At 54.7% G+C, this 27,006-nt stretch overlaps 1 protein-coding gene across 1 annotated transcript; it reads left to right on the top strand.

The window, feature by feature from the left end:
* Window positions 1-11,991: 11,991 nt before the first annotated feature.
* CDCP2 (CUB domain containing protein 2) lies at window positions 11,992-26,559 on the top strand. The gene is made up of 6 exons (XM_029948576.1): window positions 11,992-12,070; window positions 14,955-15,302; window positions 17,950-18,285; window positions 19,174-19,527; window positions 22,629-22,807; window positions 25,188-26,559. Exons 1-6 carry the CDS (start codon window positions 11,992-11,994, stop codon window positions 25,512-25,514), a joined length of 1,623 nt encoding a protein of 540 aa, XP_029804436.1. The 3' UTR covers window positions 25,515-26,559.
* The last annotated feature ends 447 nt before the right edge of the window (window positions 26,560-27,006 follow it).

Raw genomic sequence — 27,006 nt, forward strand, 5'->3', positions numbered from 1 at the left:
TAAAGATTTAAAAAAGAAGACTAAATATGCCTGGTCAGTGTGCTTCAGAAACTAGGGGCTTAAAAACATTCATTCCCACCCCCCTCAGGATGGGCTGTGCCCTTTTATGCCTCCAGGCTTGTCTGTCTTTCTTTTGAAACTGTTAGGAGCACCTACTGTGTGCCTGGTCCGGGGGCACCAGTTAGGTCGGAAGAGCAACATTGGCAGTCAGCCTCCCTGCCGTCCTCCTGCTCTTCCTGCCTTTTTTCCTTCCTCTTGTTTTTGGTTTGTTTTCCTTTTTCAATGAGGCAGATCTGGTTTCAGATCTTTTGCTGACCCTGTAAGTGTCCAGAGCAAATAACTTGGCCTTTCGGTGCCTCAGTTTACTCATCTACACAATGGGGATGGTTGCACTGTCTCCCAGGGTTGTGTGAGGAGGAAGGAAGTGAGCATGGAGCATGGAGCAGCGTGAGAGCCCAGTCCCTTCCTTCCTTCCTGGGTCTGTCTGGTGGCCGGCCATGCTGGCTCGTGGCTGGCCTCTGAGAACAGCACTCAGTCTCAAATGTTTCACTCTCAAGAACTCCCCTCTTTATTATTTTCCCCATGCTTTGGAAGATTTTGATCCCAAATTGCATGTATTAAGTCATTATTAATTTATCACCCATTTTTTATTAATCAAAGACATAGATAGCTGCCCCTCAGAGCTTCTGATCTGTACAGCCAGCTGGGAGCTGTGCGTGGTTGGCGTGACTCCAGCCAGAGGCACAGGGACGCAGCAGTGCATGTTGTCTGGGTGGCCTGAGGAGGGGCAGTGTAGACACGTCATACTCATTTTCTTGTCTTTGAGGCTGATGAGTCCCAGGGGCTGCTGGCCTCGCCCGGGTGGGTACTTTTGGCACGGGCCACTGACTGGTGAGCTCGGGGCAGAGATTTCTGTGCCAGGATCCAGCACAGGCCCCCACACGGGTCCGGGACCCCTCATGCCGCACCATAAATAGATGGCGTAGGCCAATGCCACACAGAAGAGCATGGGTTCACTTAGTGGGAAGTGGCAACACTGTCTGCATGTGGCTCCCACAGGCTCCTGCTGGGGACCCTTGACCTCCTGCCCCTTGCTCTGGATGCTGACAGCGCATGCTAGCTTATAACGGGGCAGGGTGACAGCCTTAACCAGGTCCCAGATCTCAGCACTCAGCTCGGCAGCCAGCCGGGCACACTGGGCTGGGCGGTAGGCCAGATCAGCCAGCATCAGGGACAAGTGAGCCTGCTGCATCAGCTCCTCCACCTGGACGAGGGGGAACTTGGTCCCTGGCCTGGCCAACCACAGAGGCACCTGGGAGGAAGAGACGGGTGAGGTGTTGGGTGATTGCACCAAGAACATGGCATTTGGGCTCTGGAAGCCAATTGTGTTGAATATAGAACTCCCAAGTTGGAGCATATACTGTGGAACAGTGGAATGAAAAACAGAACGTGGAATCAGGAACACAGAAAATAACTTTATAACTGTAAGGTGCAGATTCACCAGGCATCCAAGTGGCTCTGCCTACAGTAAATGCCCGAGGGCCCATGGCCCCTATGCCCCTCCTTCTCCTTGAGCCCCCAGGCCACTGGCCCACACCTGATCCTGGATGATGCTGATGGGCCAGTGGTGGTTGAGCTGGAGCCACCACTGTGTCCTCTGAGTCGTCCGATTCTGTAAAAGTGAAAATGAGTGTGGAGGTAAACAGCATTCGCTGAACATCTCCGGAATGCCAGGTTTTAGTCATCTGTCCCAAGCTGTACCCCAACGCCGACGCTGAGCAAGGATTTGAGTGCAAGAAGTTTACTGTGGAGGTGATTCGAGGGAGCAGGGGAGAAAAGCCAATAAAGAGTGTGTTGATGGGCAGGTTACCCAGGGGGGCAGCTGGAGCTCTTCTACTGGGGTCCACTGGTAAGACTGTAGAATGCACCTCAGAACAAACACAGCTCCGGCGAGAAAACAGGGAGACACCTGCTGTCCAACGGGGACGGGAGGGGTGAGGCTTGCTCCACCTCCCAGGGGGGTGGGTTTAGTGCCCAGCAGCCAGAGGAGCCCTTAGGCAGAGACACAGGAGCCAGGCCCTTGTAGGGACTTTCTGCAGGTCCCTCCAGGTGGGAGGGTGGTAGAGGTGGCACATGAACAGTGTCCCCCTAAGGGACTTAATTCTCACAATCGTTGGGGAGAAGTAGCTTCCCTGTTTGGTAGGCAAAGAACCAGATAGATGCTCAAAAGGTAAGGCACCTGCTGGAGGTGTGGTGTTCCGGTATGAGGGCAGGGCCCGGAGCTTGCCTGCTCCCTCCCCACCACCCCAGCTGGCACTATGGGCCAGTGAATGTTGAAGTGGCATCTGCTGAATGAATGAATGAGCTGCTTGGAGTCGCGTGACTGTGGGTTGGGGTTGATTGAGATCGTGTAAGAAAAGTGAGTGGTGCAGTGCCTGGCCCACCCGGGGGTCTCAGTGAGCAGTGATGCCCTTCCTCTGCCCCCTCTAAGGGCTGCAGGGCTCTCTGCCACAAAGTGAACCTTCCTGCCCAGCCCCGTGAGCACCTTCAGGAAACTGCCCCCAAACCTCCAGACAGAGAGCCCCAGGGAATCTCCAGCGAGTCTCTACTGGCTGCACCCAGCAAGCCTGGAAGTCTATCCAAGCGTCCCCCATGTTAACTCAACAAAGCAGAGCAATGGCCTGCCTGACCCCCTGTTATTCCAGAGGAGAGTGTGCCCTCTCTGTCTCTCAGTCTCCCTGCACTCTCTCTCTCTCCCTCTCTGTCTCCCCGCCCCCATATTTTCATCCTCTCCTTGAAGGACTGCCTGCTTCATTTCTCACCTCCCTTCACTCCTCAACCCGCTGCCATCTGGTGCCCACCCCACATGTGTCCCTGGTGTCCACAGATCATCTTCCAGCGGCACGTGACGCTGTTGTCAGGTCCCTCCTTTCTGAGCATGTTTCCTCAATGGCAGAATAATTCCCACCTAGCCTGATTATTCTGGGGACTAAATAAATCCTCCGTTTGTACTCAGCAAACATTTCTGAACACCTGCTGGTATGCAGGCTTTCTGCGGGGTTCTTGAAGACCCTGACTTTGGAGGGGTCGCCATCTTCCAGGGTTCACAGAAGTGATTATAATAAATGTGAAAGAGCCTGGCACTCTGCCCATGCTCGGGGGGCACTGGCGACGATGGGCTGTCTTCTCTTTCTGCCTTCCCTGGGTCTCAGTCTCCACAGCCAGAAACTAGGTGGGAAGAGGGGCTTGGACTTGCTCTCTGAAGTCTCCTCCCGCCCAGAAGGCCCAAAGCCCTGGCACCCCCTCCTCAGGCTGCCCCACCCCCACTCCCCGCCATGCCCTTCCTCTCACGTTGAGCTCCTGGGTGAGGCTCTGAGGATGATGAGGCCCCGGAGGCTGTGTGTGGTGGCTTCTGCACTTGGAATTTCTGAAGCTCCCGCTGGCCTCCCTTCTTGATGGGGAACTTAACGAGGAATTCTGCTTCCCAGACCAGGGTGGCCAGTGGCCTGAGGGGAAAGCCAGGTGGCCAGCCTGGAGAAGGAGGGACCAGGACCCTCAATGAAAAAGGATAGAGGAGTCTTGGTCCCAGCCCCACTCCAGGCATCTGCAGCTCTGTGCCCCAAGTCTACACCCCAGCTCAGACCTTGTCTTGCCTCCATGTGGGTAGAATTGGTGTCATGGTAAGAACACGAGCTTTTGAGCTGGTCATACTTAGGTTCAAGCCTCAACTCCACCACTGAGCATTTGCATGATCTTGGGCAAATCACTTCATTTCTCTAAACTTCACTTTGCTCATCTATCAGCTAGGGATACTTTTATTCCATCTCTCAACAGGTACTTATTGAGCATTTACTTTGTGCCATGACAAAATACAGTTCTCTGCCCTCCCAGTGATCAGGTGCTGGGGGCAGATGGACAGTAAGCAGCCAGGGAACTCAACCAGGGGTGGTCCTGCCTCCCAGGAGGTGTTTGAAAACCTTGGGGGAATACTAACACCTCATCACAGAGCTGTGAAGGCTAAGTGGGATCAAGTATCCAAAATATTGGACATTGGCCTGGCACACAGTAGATGCTCAATAAATGCTTGTTGAATAAATGAACTAATAAAAGCAGTTCTATTTGAGTTCTGATTGCCAAACTATAAAATGGGGTGTGGCAATCCTTACCTTGCAGAGCTGTTGTAATGATTTTTAAATGCATCTAAGTTAATAAATAGAATGTGGCTCAGTCGGTTAAGCCTCCGACTTCAGCTCAGGTCATGATCTCTGTGCTGACAGAGCCAATTCTGTGTCTCCCTCTCTCTCTGTCCCTCTCCGCTCATGCTCTGTCTCTCTTTCTCTCTCTCAAAAATAAATAAAACATTAAAAAAATTATAAAAAGTAGAATGTGCTTTATGCCAGATACTCTTCTTCTAAACCCTTTGAAAATATTAACTCCTTGTTCTCATTTTACAGATAAGGAAGCTGAGGCATGGAAGGGGAGGTTAAGGAACCTGCCCAAGGTGACATAGCTTGGATGTGGCTGGATATATAATGTGCCTGGCAAACAGTAAGAGTTCGACAGTCGCTTTCCTGTGGGGCAGGAAGGTTTTAGGCTCAGTATCCAGGGCGAGGCGGGAAGCTCTGGAAGGCTCTCAAGTGCCTGAGCTCTGGGCATGGATGGGCAGCTGAGGGAGCTGGTAAGAGGCAGAATGTGGTGTGAGGGTGAGAAGGGACAAGGACAGGTGGGCCCAGAGGGTGAGAGGAGGCAGTTGAACACTCCAGACACCTCCCTGGAGGTTGTAATCCTAGGACAGCCATTCCAGTGGCCTCTCCTGAGGCAGGGACATTCACCAGGGCAGTTTCCCCTTAAGTAACCGTGAACCTCCTGGACCTCGCCTGGGCTTGTCAAAGTCCCCGCCCACCAAAGAAGCAGGATTAATTGGCTATCCCAGGGAGGCGACAGGAGAAGCTGGGCCGGCAGGAGGTTTCCTTCCGGAGCCTCCCTGACCCCTCTGCTCCCAGCCTTGAGAATCCTCTTCCAGGACCTGCATCGGTCAGACTTCCCTGGAGCCCACCCAGTGCTCAGCAGCAGCCCTGCGGCTCTGCAGTCCCAGGTTGGAATCCCAGTCCTGCCATTTACGGAGGACGGAGGTCCTGGGTGGCCATTGTGCCCCCACCTGTGCCCTGGGCGACTGCGGGGCCCTCTCAGAGGGGGTGTGTGGGTTACAGGGGACGACGTGCACAAGGGCTTGGTGCAACGCCCGGCTCACTCTCATCGTACTGCAACCCTTCCAGACACCAGCGGTGCATAGCTCTTCACAGTTTGCAAAGCCCCTTTGCCTCTCAGATCTTGCATTTGTTCCTCACAGCAGCCCAGGGAGATAGAGAGCAGGATTAGTGACCCCCTTCACACATGAGGAAACTGAGGCTCCAGGGACAAGTGAGTGGCTTGCCCGAAGTTACACAGCCTGTCCGATGGGAAAGAAGGGTCCAAACCCAGGATGATTTGGGCCCAGACCCATCACCCTTTCCACTAAACTGTGGCTACTGGCGGTGCCCTAGCATAGCCGATGGTGCACAGCCGATGGTGAGCATTCTCTTCCTGGCCCCCCCGTTCTCGCCCTACCCTGGGACCGAGTGCACCCACCCTGGGGAGGCCCGGCTTCTCGGCTTTGCTGTGGGGACAGTATCCCCTGCTTGCATGGTTGGCAGTATCAGTGAGATCTGGTGTGGAAGGACCCAGAACTGGGCAGGCCCCACAAATGGTGGCAATCCTAGCCCCTCCCTCACTTTCTTCTCATTGGCCCAAAGCTGCAGGCTGTGAAGGTCACGCCCTTGTCTGTGGCCTTTTAGGAAACCAGGCCCTGGGCCCATCTGTTCTGGGACATTCCTGGTATGTGGCCTTCACAGTGTAGCCTTGGCAAAGGACAAGATACGGCGACAGAAAAACAAGGGACTTGGAGAGAGGAGAGACCAGGGAGGGAGGCGGTGCCCTCCTCTCCACAGAGTCCCAGCCCTGGGGCTGGTTTGTGGCTCCCAGAGCTGTGAGGGGCAGTGTCGTGGCCTGCTCAGGCCAGCAGGGCGGAAAATCCTTGTGGGTTCTTGATCCTGAGGGAGGAAGAGAAAACAGGGCAGGAGGGAGACGCAGAGAGTGAAGACAGCACACGGTATCTGATCAAGCCTCTTCTTTTATTGAGAAAACACCGTATCTTATAAAGGTTTCAAGGCGGGAAAACAAGGCAGCTGACCTAGGTCGGTTGCTAGGAAACAGGGTTACGGGATTAAGGCTGGAGTAAAAGAGGAACCAGACTGAAGTGTTTTAGCACAGCGCCTGAGGGGCTGATACTACCCTGCCTGCAGGCGGTTGAGCTTTGATCTTCTGGCTTCTCCTCTGACAGGGAGTGGCGCTCCCCTGGCTATTTTTGCAACTCCCCTCAGGGAGTGACATATCCGGCTAGCAAATGGCCAAGCGGCTGAATCTTTGCCGCTCCCCACAGGGCAGCCCCCTCCTCCTGTGCCCTGGACTCCACCCCAGCCCACCAACAGCCTCGCCTTGGTCAGGACCCGCCTCCCCTGCTTTTGGCTTCCCCCCTTGCTCTTTGACCCTCCCCTTCACTGGCTCTCCTGGTTGTTGGCTGTCTGTATTCCCTCCTCCCCTCTTCCCCTTCCTCTTCCATCATACACTCACCCACTGACCCCGTGCCACCCCGGGGCTTTCCATCAGGCCTTGGCAGAGAAAGTCTGGGATGTGACATGCCCACCTTGCACCCTGGTGCTCTCTGGGTGTCCCTACATCCTAGCCTCTGCCACTGGGCCCATACTCATGGGAAACTTCCCTAAGTCCCCAGGGCCCTGGTTAATGGAGAGATGTGGCTCCCTGGGGCACAGCCAGGAATCACAGGGCGGGGGGGCATGGCCTCCCTGCTCCCAGCCCTCTGTCACACCCCCCTTTTGTCAGCTCAGACCTCTGCGGGAAAGGGACACTTTAGGCAGCACCCTTGCTATCCCATGGGTACCAACCCTATCCCCAGGTGGAGTGACAGCATGCAGATAGGGAAAGAACACTGGCCTGGAGGGGAGCCCCAGGCACAGAGGTGCACAGGTGTGTGTGTGTCCAGAAAGGTGATACAGCCGTGCACCGGTGGAAGTAGACATGAGCTCATAAAGATAAACGTGTGTGTGTGTGGAGAGGTGCGTAGCTCCTGACACCGTCGTGCACACACACAGCTTGACTTGCACCCAGACACAGATACACACCCAGGGAGGGACATTCCCTCAGAAATGTTCGTATAGACCCAGAGAGTGGGCTGCGCGCATGCAGGCATAGATGCATATCTGGGTAGCTAGAGACACGTGTAGATGCAGCGGCTGAACAAGGTGTGATCCTTATGCATGCATGGAGGCGGGCACGTGTGCAAAGAAACGGGTATGAAGGCACAGTGCTGGGGGCGTGTTCACATTCTGAAGCCGACGATCACCCCCAGAGAGATGAACGTACTTGTTGCCTGGTGCACAGACACTAAGATGGGCCCGTGTGCCCGAGAAAACAGTGTGACCAGGTGACAACACAGGTGCGCCCAGAGACGGACAGTCTGCAGTCTGTACAGTGTCTGCAGAGTGACAAAAACAGGCATATACGGCAGAAGGCCCCCACCCCAGGCATACTCACAGTGCCCCTCGGGGACAGCCCTTGTGTCTGCTAGGTGTCTGGGGTACAGCAGAGCCAGTCGAGGAGAGGGGAGGCGTCTCTGTGCCAAGACACCCGCTGGCCATTGGAGAGCATGTTCTTGGGGCTTGGCTGTGGGAGTCTGTGTGCCAGGCTCTGGAAGCCACCAGGCCCCCCAGCTTGGTGGGCGGCTCAGGCACTCCCTAAGGACCCTAGTGGGCAGGCAGCGGGCAGTCTTTGTTCCTTCTCCACCACCTCCCCTGGGGACCCGGAGAGAAGCAGGGGCCAGGCTGCTGATTGGTGCAGGGGAGACTTCAAGGAGGGTTGAAAAGTGCTGGCAGACCTGAGGGCTGTGTAGCCTTTGGGGTCCGCACAAACGGAAGACAGGATGAGGGAGAGCGTGGCACTTGTCCTCACACTCCACATGCCATCTAGTCCTCATGATGCTTGACAGGGAGCCGCCACTTCATCTCACAGCTGAGGAAACGGAGGTCTGGAGAGGCGAAGTGACTTGTCCAGGTTCACACAGCTAGTAGCTGCCAGAGTTGTGATCTGATCCCACATGGTCTTGGTTCTAGAGTTTCCAGGCAAAACCACACCAGACCCCTGCCATTCCCCCTGAGGCCAAGGGTGGGGGTGGCTTAAAAGGACATGCTCTGGGCACAGATGAACATGGGCTCAAATTGGTAGGGACGCTTCCTAGCTGTGTGTTCTGAGCAGTTCAATCCATCAACAGCTGCTTCGGATGTGCTAGGGACAGGTGTGCAGTGGGGACAGAGACAATGAGATGCTGTGCCCGCCCGGGCCACTCCCCGTGGGGGGCACTCGAGCGAAAAGCCCACGAAGACAGAGGATGCTCGTAGAAGAGCCAGGTGGTCCTCTCTGTGCTAGGGGAGCGCCCAGGAGAGGGGGCGCTCTCCCAGTTGGGTTGGGGACAGGACAACTCCCTGGAGGAGGTGACAACGTCCATTGAGGGATGATGGAGCGGAAGGAGGGGCAGTTTGGGCTCAAGAAACAGCATGTGAAGAGTGAGAGAGATGCCAGTGGCTGGGAATGAGGAGCTCAAGACCAGAAGAAAGTCTGGCGTGTCCTGAAGAAACACGAATGCCGAGCAAAGGACTTTATCCTGAGCAGAGGGCTAAAGCAGTTTTGGAAAGATGGGTGCAGAGAGCAGTTTGGAGGGGAAGGGAACAGGCAAGAGCAGACTCATGGAGGCCAGGGAGGGGTGTGCCATTGTCAGGCAGGGGTGAGGTGGTAGGTGTAGCCAGCAGTGGCTTCACAAGTTGTCTCAGAGCCTAAAGCGGTCACCAAGCTCGAGCACGGACCGTGTATGTGGGGGTGAGGGGAAGGGAGGCCAAGGCAGCTGCTGCATTTCCGGCTTGTGGGTTGGTGGTGCCACCACCCTGAATAGGAAACCCCAGGGGAGAAGCAAGTTTGGGGGGAGGGGTGACGATGACTCCGCTGTGGATTTGGAGGGGCCTGAGGGGCGCTCTTGTGGTTACTGCCCGTTGCGGATCCAACAGCCCTCTGTGCCTTGCTCTCTGCTAACCAAATCCTGGTTTTCTTGTGGTAGCAATATGCCCACCGCCCTGCAGGCCCTAGGGGAGGGTGGGGAGGGGAGAAAGTGAAGTAAGAAGTGTAGCCATTGCTCTCAAGAAGCCGGGCTCTGACAGCCAGCAGATGGGCAGGGTGGAAGCGGAAGGGAAACACAAGTTTGTGAACGTGTTTGTATCCCCACCCACCCCCATGATGGGCAGGCGTCCATGTGCCTAAATGGCACAAGGACAAAGATGGCAGAAGGAAAGCCAGGCAGGAGAGGCTGGGGACCCAGAGAGAGGGGAGCTAGTGGAGGGTTAGGTCCCAGAAGCCGTGAGAGAGGCAGGCTCTGGGCATAGGAGCTGGAATTGGCCTGGACAAGATGTGGAACCACGGTCCCCTGCAGCCGGAGGGAAGAGACGGGTGAGCACTTGGAGACAGGGTGGGAGTGGAAGGGGTTTCTGCTTTCTATCTCTTTGGTTCTACTGGAAGAGCTGGGGTCGTCCACAGGGGGAGACTGGTGACTATCTGGGATGATGTCCGTGGAGGGTCAGAGAGAGAGCCACCTAGGGCAACACGGACAGGTTGGGGGTGGAACTGAGAGAGCCCAGAAGAGGCTGGACACGCTGACCAGGGGCAAGTGCTGGCTGCGTGGTGACGGGGCGCTGCCCAGCAGCGCTCGGGGTCCACCCACAGGCGAGAATACAGCCAGCTGGGCTTGTCCCGCAGATATCATGATCCTGGAATCTAAGCCCAAGATGGGGCCTAGGGGATGCCAGGTGTGGGGACAAGCACAGGGAAAAGCGACCGGAGGCTGCCTGGAGTGTGGGAAAAGATGGCTGTTTCAGGGGTGGGATGAACATCTCAGAGGTGAGTGATCCAAGGTCGAGAATGCAGTTGTGATGACAGTGACAGTCTTCCGTTCTGCATGGCTCAGCTGATACTGTCACAGCCCTTCTGCATCTTGGTGTTCACCATTGCAGGCGTGCAGACAGCTTCTGGCTGCAACCCCTGTGCTTTGGGGCCGTCCCTCGCCCCTCGCTGGAACAGCTGCTCATCAACATATCCTCAGCTGGCTTCTTCTCCACCCTGTCTTGCTTCCCCACGTGCCTGTCTGTGCTCCCTGGGATCACCTCCCAAATAAGCTCCTTGCCCTTGAACCCTCGTCACAGGGTCCGCCTGTGGAGCAACGCAACCCAACCCTTTGGATATGAGTTTCCTCCTCTGTAAGACAGGGAGTCTGATGTGTGCCCGTGAAATTAGAAGGGCGCAAGCACATGGACGAGAGCCTCCTGGCACTGGGCCCAGCACTCAGCAGGCATGAGGGCAGTGCTTTCTCTCATACACACAGTGGGTGTTTAATAAAAGCTCCCATCCCCTCAGATGGCCCCGGACAGCAGAACCTTTCTGTTGCTGCCAGTCAGGCCCCACAGGGAAGCCAGTCTCTCGGGCCTGACCATTCCCGATGCTGTCTGCGGACCACCTTCCAGGTGGCCTCTCATGCTGGCAGCTAAGAGCTACCTGGGGACCTCCTGACACAGGACGGGCCAGAGGCAACATGTGGTCTGGCAGATGGCCGTCTGAGTTCCCCTGAGGTAAATAAAAATTGTGCTTCTCCCACGCGCGGAGCCAGGACCCAGCTAAGGTTTCCCCTGCACCATCTCATCTAATCCTCTCGGCCAATGACAGGCTACTGTCTTTTCCTCTTCATGCTCAGGAAGCTGGGCCTCAGAGATGGGGCGATTTTTCCAGGCTGCTCCTGCCCGGCAGGAGAGGCAGAACCGGGATTCAGACCCTGTCAGGCAAACCAGAGCCCAGCCTCCTCACTGGGAGGCAGGCACGTGCACATGACCCTCAGTGCCCCGTCCTGGTGCAGGCTTTGCACAGAGAAGCAGCTTCGAGAACAAGCCCCGGGCTGAACTGAACCAAATGGGGCTCCTCGAGGAAATAGAGAGATCCTGTTTCCTGTCGGACACAGAGCCCTCGAGGGCATTTCTGCAGCCTGGCTCCTGGCACACAGCCTGGCACAGTCATGTTGAGGCAGGGTTGTGGATCCGCTGGGGGAATATCTAAGGTTCTTGGCCAGAATTTACACTGTGGCCCAGATCTGTGCCCACATTAGGCGATGCATACTACAATCTTCCCATTCTGTTATCCCAGCCGCCTTCTCCCATGAAAAAGACTTTTCCCTCATCAGCTGTCCGCGGCAACCTCCTTCACTCTCCCTCTGAGCTAATCTGAGCCTGTCTGAGGAATGCTCCTCCCATTGTTCCCACTAATCAGAGCCTCCCTTCAGCACCCCCATGGGGGGGATGGGGAAGCCCGTAGCAAACACCCACGCCTGGCTGCGGCACACGTCACCGTGTCCCATTTCTGTGACAGCCCTATAAGCAAAGCTGAATGCCCCCACTGGACAGATGAGTAAGACTGAGACCCAGAGGAGCCGGATGACTTGTTCAAGGCAAGCTAGAAGCTGACCTAGACTGGATGCCAGATCTGCTGAGCCCCCAAACTCATGCCCTTTCTCCACCATCAAATTCCCTTTCCTCCCGAAAGGCTTCCCTTCCTGATGCGTGTAGCCAGTGCAGATCTCAGAATGTGTAAACCTGGTGACACTAGATCCGTCACCTTAGGGTAGAATGAAGGAAGCACCTGGAGATCGGCTTACTAATTCGAGGGGCCGTTGAATTATTCAGGTCGTCACTCACTTGGAGGCCCTTCCAGCCTCACCTCTCTTTCCCCTGCTCCAGACCCTCAGGTTCTGGCCTGGCCCAGGCTCTGCCGACCTGTGGGGGCCCCGGTGAGGAGATGCTGGCAGAGCTGGGGTCCTGGCTGCTGCTGGCCGTGGCTCTGCTCGGCCCAGGCCCCAGGGCCCAAGCCATGAAAGGTAGGTGCTCCTGTGGACAGGCGGGCTCTGGGAGAGGGGACCAGAGTGGCCAGGTGGCTGCTCGGGTCTCAGGAGGCTTCCGTGTGGGAGACCAGAAAGCAGGAGGCCGTATGGGGGGCATTGGCTGAGGTGAGGATGTATTTGTTTCTGAAATGGGGGAAGACATTATTTATGGGCTGCCTGCCGCATGCTGGATGCCTCACAAACATGACTGCATTTCGTCCTCACAACAGACTTCCAGGTGGGTATGAGTTCGCCATTTTACAGGCAAAGAAGCTCCGGCAGAGAGAGAGGTTAAGCAACCTGTCCAAGGGGGCGTAGTGACCACGGGCTGAGGGAATGGCTCAGAACATACCTGAAGGTTTAATGCTGGAGGGAGTCTTCACTCTCCTCCTGAGAGCCTGCTGTATGTCCCCACTGCCAGCCGGGTGAAATCAAAGTTCCTCCTGATGGCATCCGGTGTCTCCCAGGTTTGGCCCGCATCTCTGTAATACCCAGCCTGGTTCCCTGTGCCCCGTGGGCATCCCATGTCCCGGCAGAGGGTGTACTCCCTTCTGGAAATGCTTCCCTCTCAGCGCTTTCACCCCACTGTGCCCTCTGTCTGGAGGGTTCCTTTTCTCTTTTTCCATCTGAGGACATCTGGCTCATCTAGCAAACTCAGGTCAAACACCACCGCCTCCAGGAAGCCTTCCACATACTTTCGTCAGCTTCAGATGCCCCCTCCTTGGAGCTTGCAGAACCCTCTGCCAGCACCCCGGTCCCAGGTGGCTTTGTGCTGCTGCGCCAGGCCTGGACACCTTGTGTGTCTCCCTGTGAAGCCGGACGGGGGGGGTGCGGGTATCACCTCACTGGCCTTCAAGGGGCGTGCATGTCACAGGGGCTCAGCAGACAGCCCTCAGAGCCTGGTGTTCCTGCGGGCTCGGGTGGGGCTCCAGGAAGGAAAGGTAACCGTTCCACTCATCCAGGTGATGGCAGAGGCGGGCTGAGTACACAGGCGTCTCACTCCTCCCTGTAGGCGGAGAAGCTAGCTGTTCCTACTTTCCAGCCTCCGGGGCTTCCGTGGCCCTGGGGTGAACCTGGGGTCCCGAGTGGCCGGCTGATTGCCAGAGGACACGGCCTCCCTTGCGCTGGTGCCTGGAGCCTCCTTGGCCGCAGGAATTCTGCTGCAACACTCCCATGGCTCTTCCCGTCCCGTGGGCAAGGCCGGGCGGAGGACAAGGACAGGCACTGGACAGAGTGGGCCCCTGTCCTCCTACCATAAAGGCGTGAATCAGACACGGTTCCTGCCCCGGCCTGCCACGGGGGCCAGCAGGGAGCGAGCTGACAGCGCGAGCTGGGTGTCCGTCTGCAGCCACCCCATTTCTCAGATGCGTGACTGAGGCTGGGAGAGGCTAAGTGACTGTGAGAGCATATGTTCCCATCATTTCCTCCCACCGAATTGTCCCCAACTAACAACCTTCTTGTTCCTCCTGGTCCGACTCAAGTGTCACCCTCCCTGTGAATCTGGTCCCTCCCCTAACAGTGCTGGCCCGGCAAGATTGGCCTCGCTCTGGCCCCCCCGAGCCCTTGTGCGGCCACAGCACAGTCACTCTGCTTGGCTTGGTCACATTCCCCGAACTCCCAGCCCCTGACCGCCCGCCCCCCCTCCACAGTGCGCTCCCCAGGGAGGTGCCCATTTTGAGTCAGCACAGGTCTGGTTACATGCTTGTTGGCCTTTTCAGTGAACAGAGCTATGAAATTAATTTTGTTTTTAGAAATAAAAATAAGTCTTAAATTCATACTGTTTTCAATTCAAATCGAGGATCACAAATGTTCTATTTAATTTTTTAATTTTATGGTTGTATTGCTCTCCTCTTACCCTGAAAATCTTAGCTTCTGTTGACATTAACATAACGTGCTTTATTCCGATTTATAAAATACTGTAAAATAGCAGTACTGACTGTTATTCAAATAGTAAGTTGACTAAGTAATGTGTCAGATTTCTTTGTGGTTCATTTTGTCCTGGGGATATATCCCACTAGGAACATAGAAGCAAAAAAGTGTATTTCCAAGTCATTTGAAATCATTTTCCCCCCATGTGAATGTGCCTCCAACCTGGTATATAGCTAAGTTTATTTGCTTCAGTTTGGAATATTTCGGGGTTACTTAAAAACGTTTTTCTTTTCTTGCCAATTTAGAAATTATATTAGAAGTTATTCATGATCATAAAGTCAAAATTATAAAACAAGTGTCACTGAAAGAGGTCTAGCCGGCATATGCCTTTTCCTCCTTCTGTTTACTCCATCCCCTGACAGAGAATCATTTTTATTAGTTTCCTTCCATTGTTTTCTTTTTTTAAATATAAGCAAATATGTGCATATGAGAATGTACTTTTAACATTGCAACAGGCTGTGCACATTTTCACTCTGGGTGGGGGGTATATTATCATTTGTAATTTTTAAATTCCTTACTGCACATGCGTAGGACCTGGCATATAGCTCTATTTTATCTAGAATTATAGGTCCACCCTAACGTTTCCTATCTTCTTTCCCTGCTTTATTTTTCCCCACAGCACTAATCACTATTCAATACACTCTGTATTTTACTTACTGTGTTTTTACTTACTGTGTTTATCAACCGTGTTTCCCACCAGAATGTAAATTCCATGAAGGCAAGAATTTTTGTCTGCTCTGCTCCTGCTGTGAGCACAGACCCTAGAACATTGCCTGGCACTCAGATGATGTTTGTTGAATGAATGAAAGAATGCTTGATAAGTATATGAGGAATAAGCAAATGAATGAGCACGCATAGGCATACATGAATGGATTTTAGGGTCACGGCCTCATGCTCCCTCCACCCCCCAGGACCTCAGCACTGACTGAGCCATTCTCCCCTCTTGCCCCAGGTGTCAAATGTGGGGGTGTGCTCTCAGCACCTTCCGGAAACTTCTCCAGCCCCAACTTCCCCAGGCTGTACCCCTACAACACAGAGTGCAGCTGGCTGATCGTGGTAGCCGAGGGCTCCTCGGTGCTACTCACCTTCCATGCCTTTGACTTGGAGTACCATGACACCTGCGGCTTTGACTACCTGGAGGTCTACAATGGGGCCTCGGGAGACAGGGGCAACCTGCTGGGGAGGTTCTGCGGCCAGGTGCCCCCGCCGCCCTTCACCTCCTCCTGGCACGTCATGTCCATCGTCTTCCACTCAGACAAGCATGTGGCCAGCCGTGGCTTTTCTGCTGGCTACCAGAAAGGCAAGGGGGTCCTGGCAGGGGAGAGGGTGGCCCTGCAGGGGTGTGGGGAAGGAGAGAAGTGGGCTAAGGCGAGACTTGCAGGCTGCTCTAGAGCCTGGGTGACCCTGCTGTCACAGTTCAGGGGCAAAGGCAGCCTCTGGCTGTGGTCATGGTGGTTGTGGGTCCCCACCTTCATGGCAGTAGTTTTGGGAGTCCCCAGGAGGGTCTCGCTTACTCTTGTGTTTGCTGTCGTCCTTCTTATCCCATGCCATGGCATCAGGACATAGGAGAGGACACATGCTCTGGGGATGGTCAAGGGACACCCCCCCCACCCCAAGTCCTGTGGAGTATAAGATGTGCGTGGGTCTGTGTGGGGCTGGTGACACTCTCTCTCCAATTCTTTCCTTTTTTTTTTTTTTAATGTTTTATTTATTTTTGAGAGAGAGAGACAGTGTGAACAGGGGAGGGTCAGGGAAAGAGGGAGACACAAAATCTGAAGCAGGCTCCACGCTCTGAGCTGTCCTCACAGAGCCCGACGCGGGGCTCGAACCCACAAACCGTGAGATCATGACCTGACCCAAAATTGGACGCTTAACCACCTGAGCCACCCAGGCGCCCCTCCCTAAGTCTTTCCTAATGCCTCTTATATTGCAGGTCCCTAACCCTCCCTCCCTCAACCAGGCTGGAAACCTGCCCCCTAGTCTAGTGAGGGCGGCAGAGGCCTTCTCCTTGCTTTTCTCCTTGGCTCATTCCTCCTGTCTCCAGGCCTCTCTGCAGACGCCAAGCCTCCTCCCTTCTCCCAAGGCCCAAACCAAAGGCCTAGATCATGTTAGCTCAAGCATAGACAACCACAGAGGCTCCTGGTGCACAGGGTCCACCAACAGCGGCTGGGGGCTCAAATGGGACACTGCTCCCCGAGCTGGCTTTAGGGGCACAGAATTGCGGAATGCAAAAACACAAGAATCACAGACTGATCTCATCATAGTTTTGGAATTTTAGCCTTATGTTTTTTTATAGGATATCAAAGTCATGATACCATGAGCAACGTTTTCCAACATTTTTAAAACCAGGAGTATGGCAAATGGAACCTTATGTTAATCCCTTGTGCGTAAAAGAGCTAAAGGTAGTATTTTATTGGTATGCCTTTCCTGTATTTTGTAAGTTCATGTGTTTAACATTTACTCATTGTATGTCAATCACTGAAACCATAAGTCAATATTGATGGCTTCCAATGAGTGAATTTTTATATATGGCTGGTGACTGTGGACGCTGTCTTTCAGTACATGAAAGATAGTCTGAATGCAGCATAAGAGTGAAATTCGCACCACAGGCCGACAGGGAGATGCCCCTGTGAGACCCCAGAGTGGGTTTGAAAGCCTGGGCTAAGGGTGTTAGTGTTGAAAAGGGTCTCACAGACTGTCAGAACCTGCTCTCTCATTTCACACACAGTAAATCTGAGAGCAGAGAGGGCGTGTGCCTTCCCAAGCCTGCATGGCTGGGAGGGGGAAACATGGAGACAAGAAGTCCTGTCCTTAGCCCCCCAGCCCAGGGCAGTGCTCGGTTTCCAAAGCCATGCCCTGCGGAGAGATTCTGGAGTCTTGGGAAATACCAGTGTGCCCCTCCCTGCTGGTGGCCTCCAGCTGGTCAGGCCATTCGTCATCACCCACCTCCTGATTGTATCGGCTGCACTGGCTTCCCAAGGGCTTTCGCCAGCATCAGACTCTGCCTGAATCTGGTGGAGCAGGCTGGGCAAGTCTTCTGATCTCTAACAGTCCCACGAGGCTCAGGGAGGCTGGGTCACTTGCCCGAGGCCACACCCCTAAGAGAAGACAGAGCGGAGAACACCTCAAGCCTCAGACTACAAGCCTCAGCTTGCTCCTCTGTTACAGAGGTTTGAGAACATTCTTGAACTCACGAACCAAGCTCTGTGCGCCACGGGCCTGGTATGAGGAGACAGTGAGAATCACCAGGTCAAGTGCCCAGGCTCTCCAATCAGGCGGTTCTGGCTCTCCCTGTGACCCGCTGGGTGAGCTGCTGTCAGAGCCCTGCCTGGGTTCCTGGGGCCACGCCACATCAGTGACTCCATGTCCCTATTTGAAGGTTTCCTCTGAAGTCTCAGCTGGTTACCTCCATCCCCAGAAGCCCTCGGCCTGGACTCTCAGGAGTTGGTGTACAAACGCTCCCTTTCTCTCGGGTAACTTAACTCTGAGGTGTGTGCACGACACCATCCCCCAGAGTTGCCCAACAGGGCTTGGCAGCTGGCCTGACAATGCCCTTTAGTGACCCGGGGCCCTCATTCCTCACATGGGGCCCCCGACATTTCCCAAAGAAACTCCTTGTGCTCAAAACCTTGTCTTAGGGTCTATCTTGGCGAACCCAAACTCCCCCAGGTAAGTTACTTCCGTTCTCTGTGCCTCCATTTTCTCCACCATAAAATAAGGAGAACCATTGAACGTTCCTCTAGGGTGATGGTAATGGCGTCAAAAAACCACGTAGGTGCTAAGTGCCAGGCGCGTTCCTGACACTCAGCAAGCACACAGTGGATGGCGATGAGGTTCCCGTCAGCACCCGTGGGAGTGGCACGTTGTGGGGTGTCTGGTTCCCAAGGGAGGGGGCTCAGGGGGTCACGGGGAGGAAGAAAGGTCAGTTCAGGAGGGTTTCTTTGCAGATGTGTGTGGTGGCGTCCTGACGGGCCTTTCGGGGGTCCTCAGCAGCCCTGAGTACCCTGACAACTACCCGAACAACGTGGAGTGCCGCTGGGTGATCCGGGCCGCCGGCCCCGCCACCGTCAAGCTGGTGTTTGTGGACTTCCAGATGGAGGGCAGTGAGGGGTGCACCTATGACTACGTGGCCGTCCTTGGGGGGCCCGGCCCTGTCCGCGGGCATCACTACTGTGGCAGCACCCGGCCCCCCGCCCTCGTGTCGCTGGGCCATGAGCTGCAGGTGGTCTTCAAGTCTGACTTTAACATTGGAGGCCGGGGCTTCAAGGCCTACTACTTCTCAGGTAGAAGGGGCTGGGGCCACCTCTCAAGTCCCCTGTGCATGCTATGCAGGTCCCTGCTCGGCCAGTGCCAAAGCGTGAGCGTGTCACCTCCTCTGTGAAGTCTTTCTGATTGAGTCAGAATTAGTTCCTTCTTTCAACTCCTTCAGCAATGACCTAACACTTCTCATTTATGTTTGTGCTTTGCACGTTGATCTCCCCTTGACTGTGAGTTCCTATGGGTCTGTCTTTGTACCTGCCACGTAGAAAGGATTCAATTAATATTTGTACAAATGAATGAATGAACTCTTAACCATGAAGTGAACTAGACAGGGGAGGAGATGGAGAAGGAAGTAGACAATGAAAACCCACCGTGATGGATGCTAACAGTCAGGATCATGGATGACTTCCTGGAGGAGGAGAAAATTGAGTAGTGTTTCGAAGGAGTTAGCCGAAGGAAGGGAAGGGTACTCCAGATAGAGAGCTCAGCATGTACAAAAGCACAGAGGACAGAGAGGGCTTAATGTGCTTGGATGCTAGATGTTTGGTGAGGCTGGGAGGGAGGGCTGGTGGGGCAGTGAGAAAATGAGCAAGGACAGGTCATGAGCCACCTTGTCTGTCAAGTCCAAGTTTGGACTCCACTCCAAGGACAAGTCCTAGGTCTTGTTACTGAGTTCCTGACAGGGCCAGCCCTCGTGGACTGCCAACTGGAATGAGAGTCCCAGCTCCTAGCCAGGCCGAGTGGAGAGCAGGCTTTGGGTTCGCTTGTCTGGTTTGCTGGCCATGGTGCCCACGATCTGGCAGGGTGGTTTTAGGATCTTTATGGCGCCCACTGCCCCAGCTGTACTGCAGAGGGTGACAGTCACCACCCTTCTCATCATTGCTCCTTCTGTCCCTCTCTCCCCAACCCAGGGGAGTGCCAGGAGGTGTACATGGCCATGCGGGGCAACTTCTCTAGTCCGCAGTACCCCAGCTCCTACCCCAACAACATCCATTGCCACTGGACCATCCGCCTGCCTCCTGGCTACCGGGTCAAGGTGTTCTTCCTGGACCTGGATCTGGAGGGTCCCAGCAGCCTGACCAGGACCTGTGACTTCGACCACCTGGCGGCCTTCGACGGGGCCAGCGAGGAGGCGCCCCTGCTGGGGAACTGGTGTGGCCACCACCTGCCAGCACCAGTCACCTCAAGCCACAACCAGCTTCTGCTTCTGCTGCACACGGACCGAAGCACCACCCGAAGGGGCTTCTCTGTGGCCTACATTGGAGGTCAGCTGGGGTGGAGGGTGTGGGTGTGCTGATGGGGGAGGGCAAGGTATTGGCAGCTTCCTCCCTCCAACCCACCACCTGGTCTCCTCAGCCTCTTCCCCTGTGGCTATAGCACAGCCACCCGCTGCCCTGTGACCTCTGAGACCACGCCAGTGTGGCCCTTGCTTATTTCCACTACCACAGGGCCCTGCCTTTCCAGTTTCCAATTCCGTGTCCTTAATCCCCCTGACCCCACCTGTCTCCTTCCCCCTTGGGCCCCTGGCCTCTCTAGAGCTGTGGCTTATCCTATGTATCCAGGGGTAGTACACAAAATATGGCCATATTATTTATGATGAACAGTTAGCATAACCACGGAGATGCCGACAGGCTTTGCTTGTATTGGTCATAAATCCTGACTGACAGTGGCTTGCACAAATGGCCTTTCCCCCCTCACATCATAAGCAGTATGTAGCTGGGCGGCTGCTTTGTTGGTTCAGGGACTTGACACTGTCTCAGCCAGTATCTCTGGCAAGATGGCTGCTACAACTCCAGACATCATGATCATGTTCAAGGCTGGAAGGGGGTAGGGGAGATGCCAGCTACAAATGTCCCATTATCAGGAAAGCAAAAGCATTTTCAGAAGCCCTTACAAGACTTCTTGGGTCTCATTAGTTTGAAGTTGGTCAGACAGCCATGCCTAGCTGCAGAGGCAGCTGAGGAAGCTGGTCCTGGGCTTTTCCAGCTTCCATTGTGCCCATTAGATACCCCAGCTGGCAGCGTCCACCATCTCTGCTCTCTTCTCATTCCCTTCCCTGGCCATGGGCCCAGCAATGCCTGTGTTCTGGACCCATTTTGCCCTCTTCCGGAGCAAAGTAAAGCTCCTCATTGTGCAGATGTGGGAAGGGAGGTACAGGAAGGACCACCGCAGTCACACAGGCAGTGGGGGCACAGCCAAGACCAGAACTCACGCCCGAGGGGAGGGAGGCAGGGCTGAGCTCAGACAGACCAGGGCCACATCCAAATGCTGCCATTTACCACCCATCCAACGGCCTCATCTGTACAATGGGTTGATAAATGCCCTAGGTAGGTGGTCATTCAGATGAAATGAGGGAAAGAGGTCCCAGTGCCTGACTCCGAGGACATGCTTGCTGAGGGTGGATTTTTTCCCCTCTTGTGTCTCAGGCCTGGTCTGCATTCAAAACATCTCCCTTCTGTCCTTACCCCAAACACAAACGGTGATGGGGAAGGAAATAGCAGAGCCTCAGGGATCTAGGTGCAGCAAAGCAAGCTGGGCACACCCACCCTCCAGGGCCTCAGTTGGCTCCATCCATAAGCTTGGGGAGGAAAGCTGTCCCTTGTTAGAGCAACCCCCTTCTAGAGTTTCACTCCAGAGAGCCAGGTGCCACGCGATCTGCCACAGCCAGCCAGTAAGTTGTCTTCTCTCCGCAGGCCTCAGTTTTTCCACCTGTAAAATGAGGACACTGGCTGAAGGATCTTTCAGATCCCCTTTTGGCTCCGATTGTCTTATTTCTGGGCTTGGGTCCACTCCCAGCTCTGTGGGATCTTGGACAAGCCCCTTTTCCTTTTGCCTACAGAGAGGGGGAGTGGGGCAGCTAGAATCCTGGCTCTGTTCCAGGGCCTGGAGCCCTGCTCCCACCCGCCCCACCCTCTTCCCCACACCCCTCCCAAGATCCCCTTGGGAGCCCAGGGTCAGACAGGGGCACTCCTGCTGGGCCAGGCTCCAGATGTGGCCCAGGCTGCAGGCGGCCTCCTGGCTGGAGGACAACCTCAGCATCAATCAGGGGTGACACACAGTTCAGCGTCACCGAGATCATCGTGGGAGACAGCGGGCCCATAAATCCCCGACTGCCCAGACACCAGAGGCTGAAATATGTCTGAGGCATTTCCCGGAGAGGGGCTGAGAGTTCCAGGCCTCTGCCTGCCAGCTCTTCCCTTTCCCTCCCCCCAGCCTCCCCTTCCTCCCCCTCCACTGCCCCTGCCCCAGCCAGCACGGCCCCCCACCCCCACCCCCTGCAACACACATGCTCAAATACAAAATACATCAGACACAAAACATCACATCATCTTGGCCTGGAGGGCTGCAGGGGTCCGCCAAATAGGGCAGGGAGATACTAAAGATTCAATCCTATAGACTCAATAATGGTTAAAATCCCAACTCAACCACCGTAAACAGCCTCACCTTTCAGAGCTTCAGTTTCCAAGACTGTAAAATGGGTTTAGTTGTGTCCACCTCATGGGGTCCTCGTGGGGAGCGAGTGAGGCTTCCTTCACCACCCCTTACAAAACTGCTGTTCTGCTCCCTCCCCCCACCGCCCTCCACCATCCCTGTTTCTTTTTTGCTTGGTTTCTTTCAGCCCACTTTGACACATATTTTATTTTACATATTGATTGCCCCTTCACCCAACTAGAATGTAAGCTCCAAGTAGGCAGGAAGTGTGGGCTGTTTTTGTTTTTTTTCCATTTCTGTTTCCGTGGTGCCTATTAGAATAGTACCTGGAGCGGGGCACCTGGGTGGCTCAGTTGGTTGAGCGTCTGACTTCAGCCTAGGTTATGATCTTGTTCCTGAGTTTGAGCCCCACGTCGGGCTCTGTGCTGAGAGCTCAGAACCTGGAGCCCGTTTCAGATTCTGTGTCTCCCTCTCTCTCTCTCTCTCTCTCTCTCTGCTCCTCCCCCACTCATGCTCTCTCTCTCCCTTCCTCAAAAATAAATAAAACATTTAAAAAAAAAGAATAGTGCCTGCACATAGTGGGCCATCAATAAATATGTGTTAAATGATTAAATGAATTGCCTGGCAAATAGTAGTTTTCCTCATGGTTAAGAATATTCACTCACTCATTCATTCATTCAGCACTCACGGCACCTGCCAACTCTGTGCGGGGCTGCGAGGACATGAGAAAGCCCGGTGCCTGCCCAGGAAGCTCAAAGTCTGGTGGCGTTAAATGGAGTAACACGTGTGAAACATCCCCATAGGGCTGCATAGGAGTCTCCCCTCTCTGAGCCTTGGTTTGCCCATACACCGCGCTTTGGATGGGAGCTTGGAGTGCTGGGGGCTGGCCGCCTGCCCCTTAAGGCCTCCAGCCCCTCCCTCCCTCCGTCCCCAGTTGTGCCCATGAACGTGAGCTGCTCCCGCACGGACTTCCAGATCCTGATCTCCGCACAGGCACTGGCACCGCTGGAGCGGACCAAGGTCTACCTGGGCAGCCGGAGCTGCGCCGCCCAGGAAGCCGGGAGCACCTTCCGGATCCAGGCCCGTTTTGACACCTGCGGCACCGAGTCTCAGGTAGGGGCGGGGGCGGGGAAGGGAGGAGGGCAGGTGTGAGGAGAGGCGCCTGCTGTTTCTGAGAATTCTGGCTCCAGTGACCCCACAAGCTTGGATGCAGAACTCAGCCCCTCTTGGATTTACCTCAACAAACGTGCTCAGCGTAGACATGAGAAAGAACTCAAACTGGTGAGACAGAGCAGGGGGTGCTGCTGCACAACCCAGTGACAGCCAAAAGTCCCTATTGAAGGTTCCTCCCGCAAGGCCCTGACCCTGAGGGTCCTTGGAGGGCTTCCTGCTGTTCCTTGCCTTCTCCCAGACCGCTCACCACCCAACCCCCACCCCATAACACTCAGCCCTCGCTGCCTCCTGCCACCCCCTCCCAACCTGTGATCCAAACTGTCCCTGGGCTCCACACAACTAAAGAGCCTTTCAAGTAACAAGATCCACTTCCCTTCAAAGGCAGTGAGGCTTACAAACGAATTTTTTCTATGATCCTTATATTTTCGAAGCTACCCCACGTTTGAGGCCCTCTGAGTGGCTGGGCAGCACTCCAAGCACCTTGAATGTTCGTGTTCTTGGAACAGATTGGAGGGGAAAAGTGACACCTTCCCCCACCAAGAGAGAGCCCCCATCCCCAGCCTTAGTATCCAGGGATGTGCCACACTGGCTTGGCAGAAAGCACACACTTCCCAGCAAACCCTAGTGCCCCCATCCTTAGCTGAATGTATGTCCGTGGCCCCTCCAGCCCGCCCGTCCACTACCCAGCCTCCTGGAAATCTCTGTCCTGTAGACCTGAGGAGAGAAGTGGGTGCAGACTCTTGGCTGCCAGGACGATCTGCCCTCACCCCTACCTCATGCCCTAAATCCCCCAGGGATTTCCTTTGGACATTCCACAGAGTCATGAAATGATGGCGACAGAGAATCCCAGAGGCAGGGACCGTGAAGTCGAGAATGAGGGATCATAGGCACTCGGAGTCCCCAAATCAGGGAACCACCACCTTAACCTGGATCCAAAGAATCGTGGAATCTTGGAGCCAATATCATGGAAACATAAAAGTTCCTGGATCCCCAGTGTCACCCTTAGAAGTCCTAGACCCACGAGAACCAGGCTCTGCGTTGAGTCACTTCCAAAGATGCGCAGCTCAAACAGCCAAAGGCAGTGACAACCTTTCCCTGCACCTCTTAAAAAACACTGGAGACTCGATTTCTTAACCAGAATACCCACCACATCTTGTGTGGCTTTCCCCCCTCAAGTCTCTCACTCATTGGAAACCCTTAAAACTTCCCCTCACCCCCCACTTGATGTGATTTTTTTTCTCCTTTATTATGTAGCTCCACTTTACCCTTTCACTGGGTCCCCTTCCACTCATGGGTCCTGTTTTTCTTCGTCCAGTAGTCTGATTCTGTATCACAAAAATCCAGGACATCAGTCTTCCCCGGAGCAGGTGGTGGCAGAAAGGTTGAGGGTGCAAATGCAGAAGCCTCTTTTGAGGACATGGTATCAGAGCCTTTTTGGAAGCCGCTCCGTAATGCCCTTCCATACCCTTCCCCAGAGGGGTCTCCCAGAGTCCAGAGCCAACAGCTTCCGACGGTCCCTGCCTGCTCACGTGTTAGGCAGCTTCGCCGTTTAGAAGCATCAGCTCAGAAGTGCCATGACTGGCCAGGGGGCGGCTGGGCAGCCTGAGGCGTGTAACAGTGCTGCAGACTCGGGTGGGTGGGGAGACTATCACTGCCCCTGCAGCCCCCCTGCCCCAGGCCCCGCCAGACTGCCCACCAAAACACTGCCTCTCAGTTCCGGACCCAGACACCATCTTCAGGGCAGCCTGCCTCCTGCCTCCCTCATCTATAGGGGAAAGGAGGACAGCAGGGTGCCAGTCCCCCAGATGTCACTCCTTGGTGGCTCTTCCTGAAGCTGGGTGGTGCCACTGGGATGGCCAGGGACTCGAGTTTTCTGTCACTTGTGTGTCATGTGACCTCAGGCAAGGGGTTTAACTTCTGGGCCTCAGTTTCCTCATCTATAAAATGGGGATATTAATGGTGCCAATAAGAGAGGACCACTGTGAGCATTAAATGAGATAATGCACTTGAAACAGAGGCTGGGTCATGGCAAATGTCCCTGTTATTGCTGCTACTATCGCTCACAGACACTGCCTCCTTGAAGCCAGGGCAAGCACTGACCCATCAAAACTGATATTGTCCTTCCAGACAACCCCCTAGTGTCCCTTTCACAGGTGAGGACACTGAGGCTCCAAGTGGAAAAGGAGTCAGAGGCCAAGCCGGGACTAGATCCCAGGCTCCCAGGGTTCTGCCCCCTTGGCACTGAGCCCCTACATATCTAGAGGAACAGGGTCAGGCCTTAGCCCCTCGGGTGTGAGTGAGTGCCCCGTGACCCCCACAGAGGAGGAACAACACCTCAGTGATCGTCAGCGTGCTGTACATCGACTTCTCGACCGGTGAGCAGGAGGACATCCATGAGTACGAGGTCCGCTGTGAGCCCCGGCGCAAAGAGGCGTCTGTCCACCTGCTGTCCGGCTCCGACTGGCTTGGGCCCTATGCTGCCACAGCCGAGCATCTTCAGGAAGCCCCACCCAGGGATGAAGAGGAGACCCTGGAGGGCCCGGTGGCCATGGTGACCCAAGACGCCAGTGACATTGTCTTCCTGGGCCTTTGCATCCTGGCGGGAATCCTCATGGTCATTGCCATCGTGGTCCTGATGCTGCTGTGAGCAGGCAAGGGACCTGGGTCCTGGCTTCCCTGGGAGGCAGCTTGCGGTTCCCCAGACAGGAGCAGACCAGGCTTTATCGACTTGGTGACCATGGATGAGTCACTGTCCCTCTCTGAGTCTCACTTTCCAAGGTCACAGAGCTGGCTTGAGGCTCAGAGAAGAGCATGGATGGGTAAGAGCTGTAAACTATGGCGTGTTTCTGTGTGTGTGCAGTTGTTACTAACTTCAGAGATGGCCTGCTATGGACAAGAAGTCTCCTGTGTGTGTTACTTGTCATCACGGAGAGCTGTGGTCACTGGGTCACCTGCTCTGTGGTCACTGGTGACTTGTTCTGTAACTTGCACAAGTGTTTTACCAACTCGGGATAAAAACAAGGGCGTCTCTTATTTTTCCAACTAATGGCTTATTATATGCCTTCATTGGCGGGAAATATCGAGGGGCCTGCACGCTCTCGAACTGACTCAGGAACCTCGAGGACTTCATCCACAGCAGGCCAGTCCTGCCTCCAGACTCCAGAAACAGAGAGAAAGGGAGCCGAAACCCCACCTAGTGCTGTCATCCCAGCCTCCGCCATGTGGTGTCGCTGTTGGAGGCTGGCGGTGCACATCCCGTCGGATTCTGTCTGAAGAGGTGGCGGTGCCCTGTGAGGTCGGATCCCTGCACAAAACACAGGCGGGCCCACACTGTGCTCAGCAGTGAGGCTGGAAGCTGACGACTGGTGTCTCTTTCATGTTGGCGTTTTTCCTTAAATAGATCGTGATCCTTGACTGCAAAGCAGATTGAAGTTCCTGTGGCTTTGTCTGCACCCCTGATGCTGAGCCCATTGTTTCCCTTCAGATGAGTTCTCTTTGGGGCCTGTGGACCTTCTCCTGCCATTGGACTTCACTCAGAGCTACTCCAGCATCCCCGTGTTTCTCTAAGTTTTCACCACAGGGAGCATGGGGTCGGTTCCCGGGCTTTCCGGGATCCTCAAGCACGTTGGTCCAGTCCTCCCAAGCTCTATGTATCAAGAAGTAAAGCATCTTGTTAATGAAAAATAAACCAAAATTACAGCTAGAACACACCACTTGCCCCTGTTCACCCGTATATTTGCGTAACGAATCACTCACAATCAACAGAAATCGCCGCCTTGACCATGCTGACCACTGGGATCCATTAAACGAATTGGAGCCCGATTATAGTTCTTTCGACAACCCAACCGACGTCCACTTGTTTTCAGTTTTGTCCCCGTTGTTGTGACTGGCTCCAAGCACACAGCAGTGAAGAAGTCAAATGAGATTTGAGGTGCTTACAGCCAGGCTTCAGGGAGAGGGAGACAGACAGTAGCTTGCAGAGAAAACAAGAGAGAAGAAAGCCAACAAAGTAAAACATGAATTAAGCAAGAGAAAAAGAGTTGCCCAGACTTTAGGAAAGCTGGGTTCAAGTCCAAGTTCTTATTAATTGTGTGAACCTGGGCAAGTCACTTTGATTCTGTGAACCTCGATATCTCCAT

This window comes from Suricata suricatta, chromosome 8, assembly GCF_006229205.1.
Source record: "Suricata suricatta isolate VVHF042 chromosome 8, meerkat_22Aug2017_6uvM2_HiC, whole genome shotgun sequence".
NCBI classification, from domain to species: Eukaryota; Metazoa; Chordata; class Mammalia; order Carnivora; family Herpestidae; genus Suricata; species Suricata suricatta.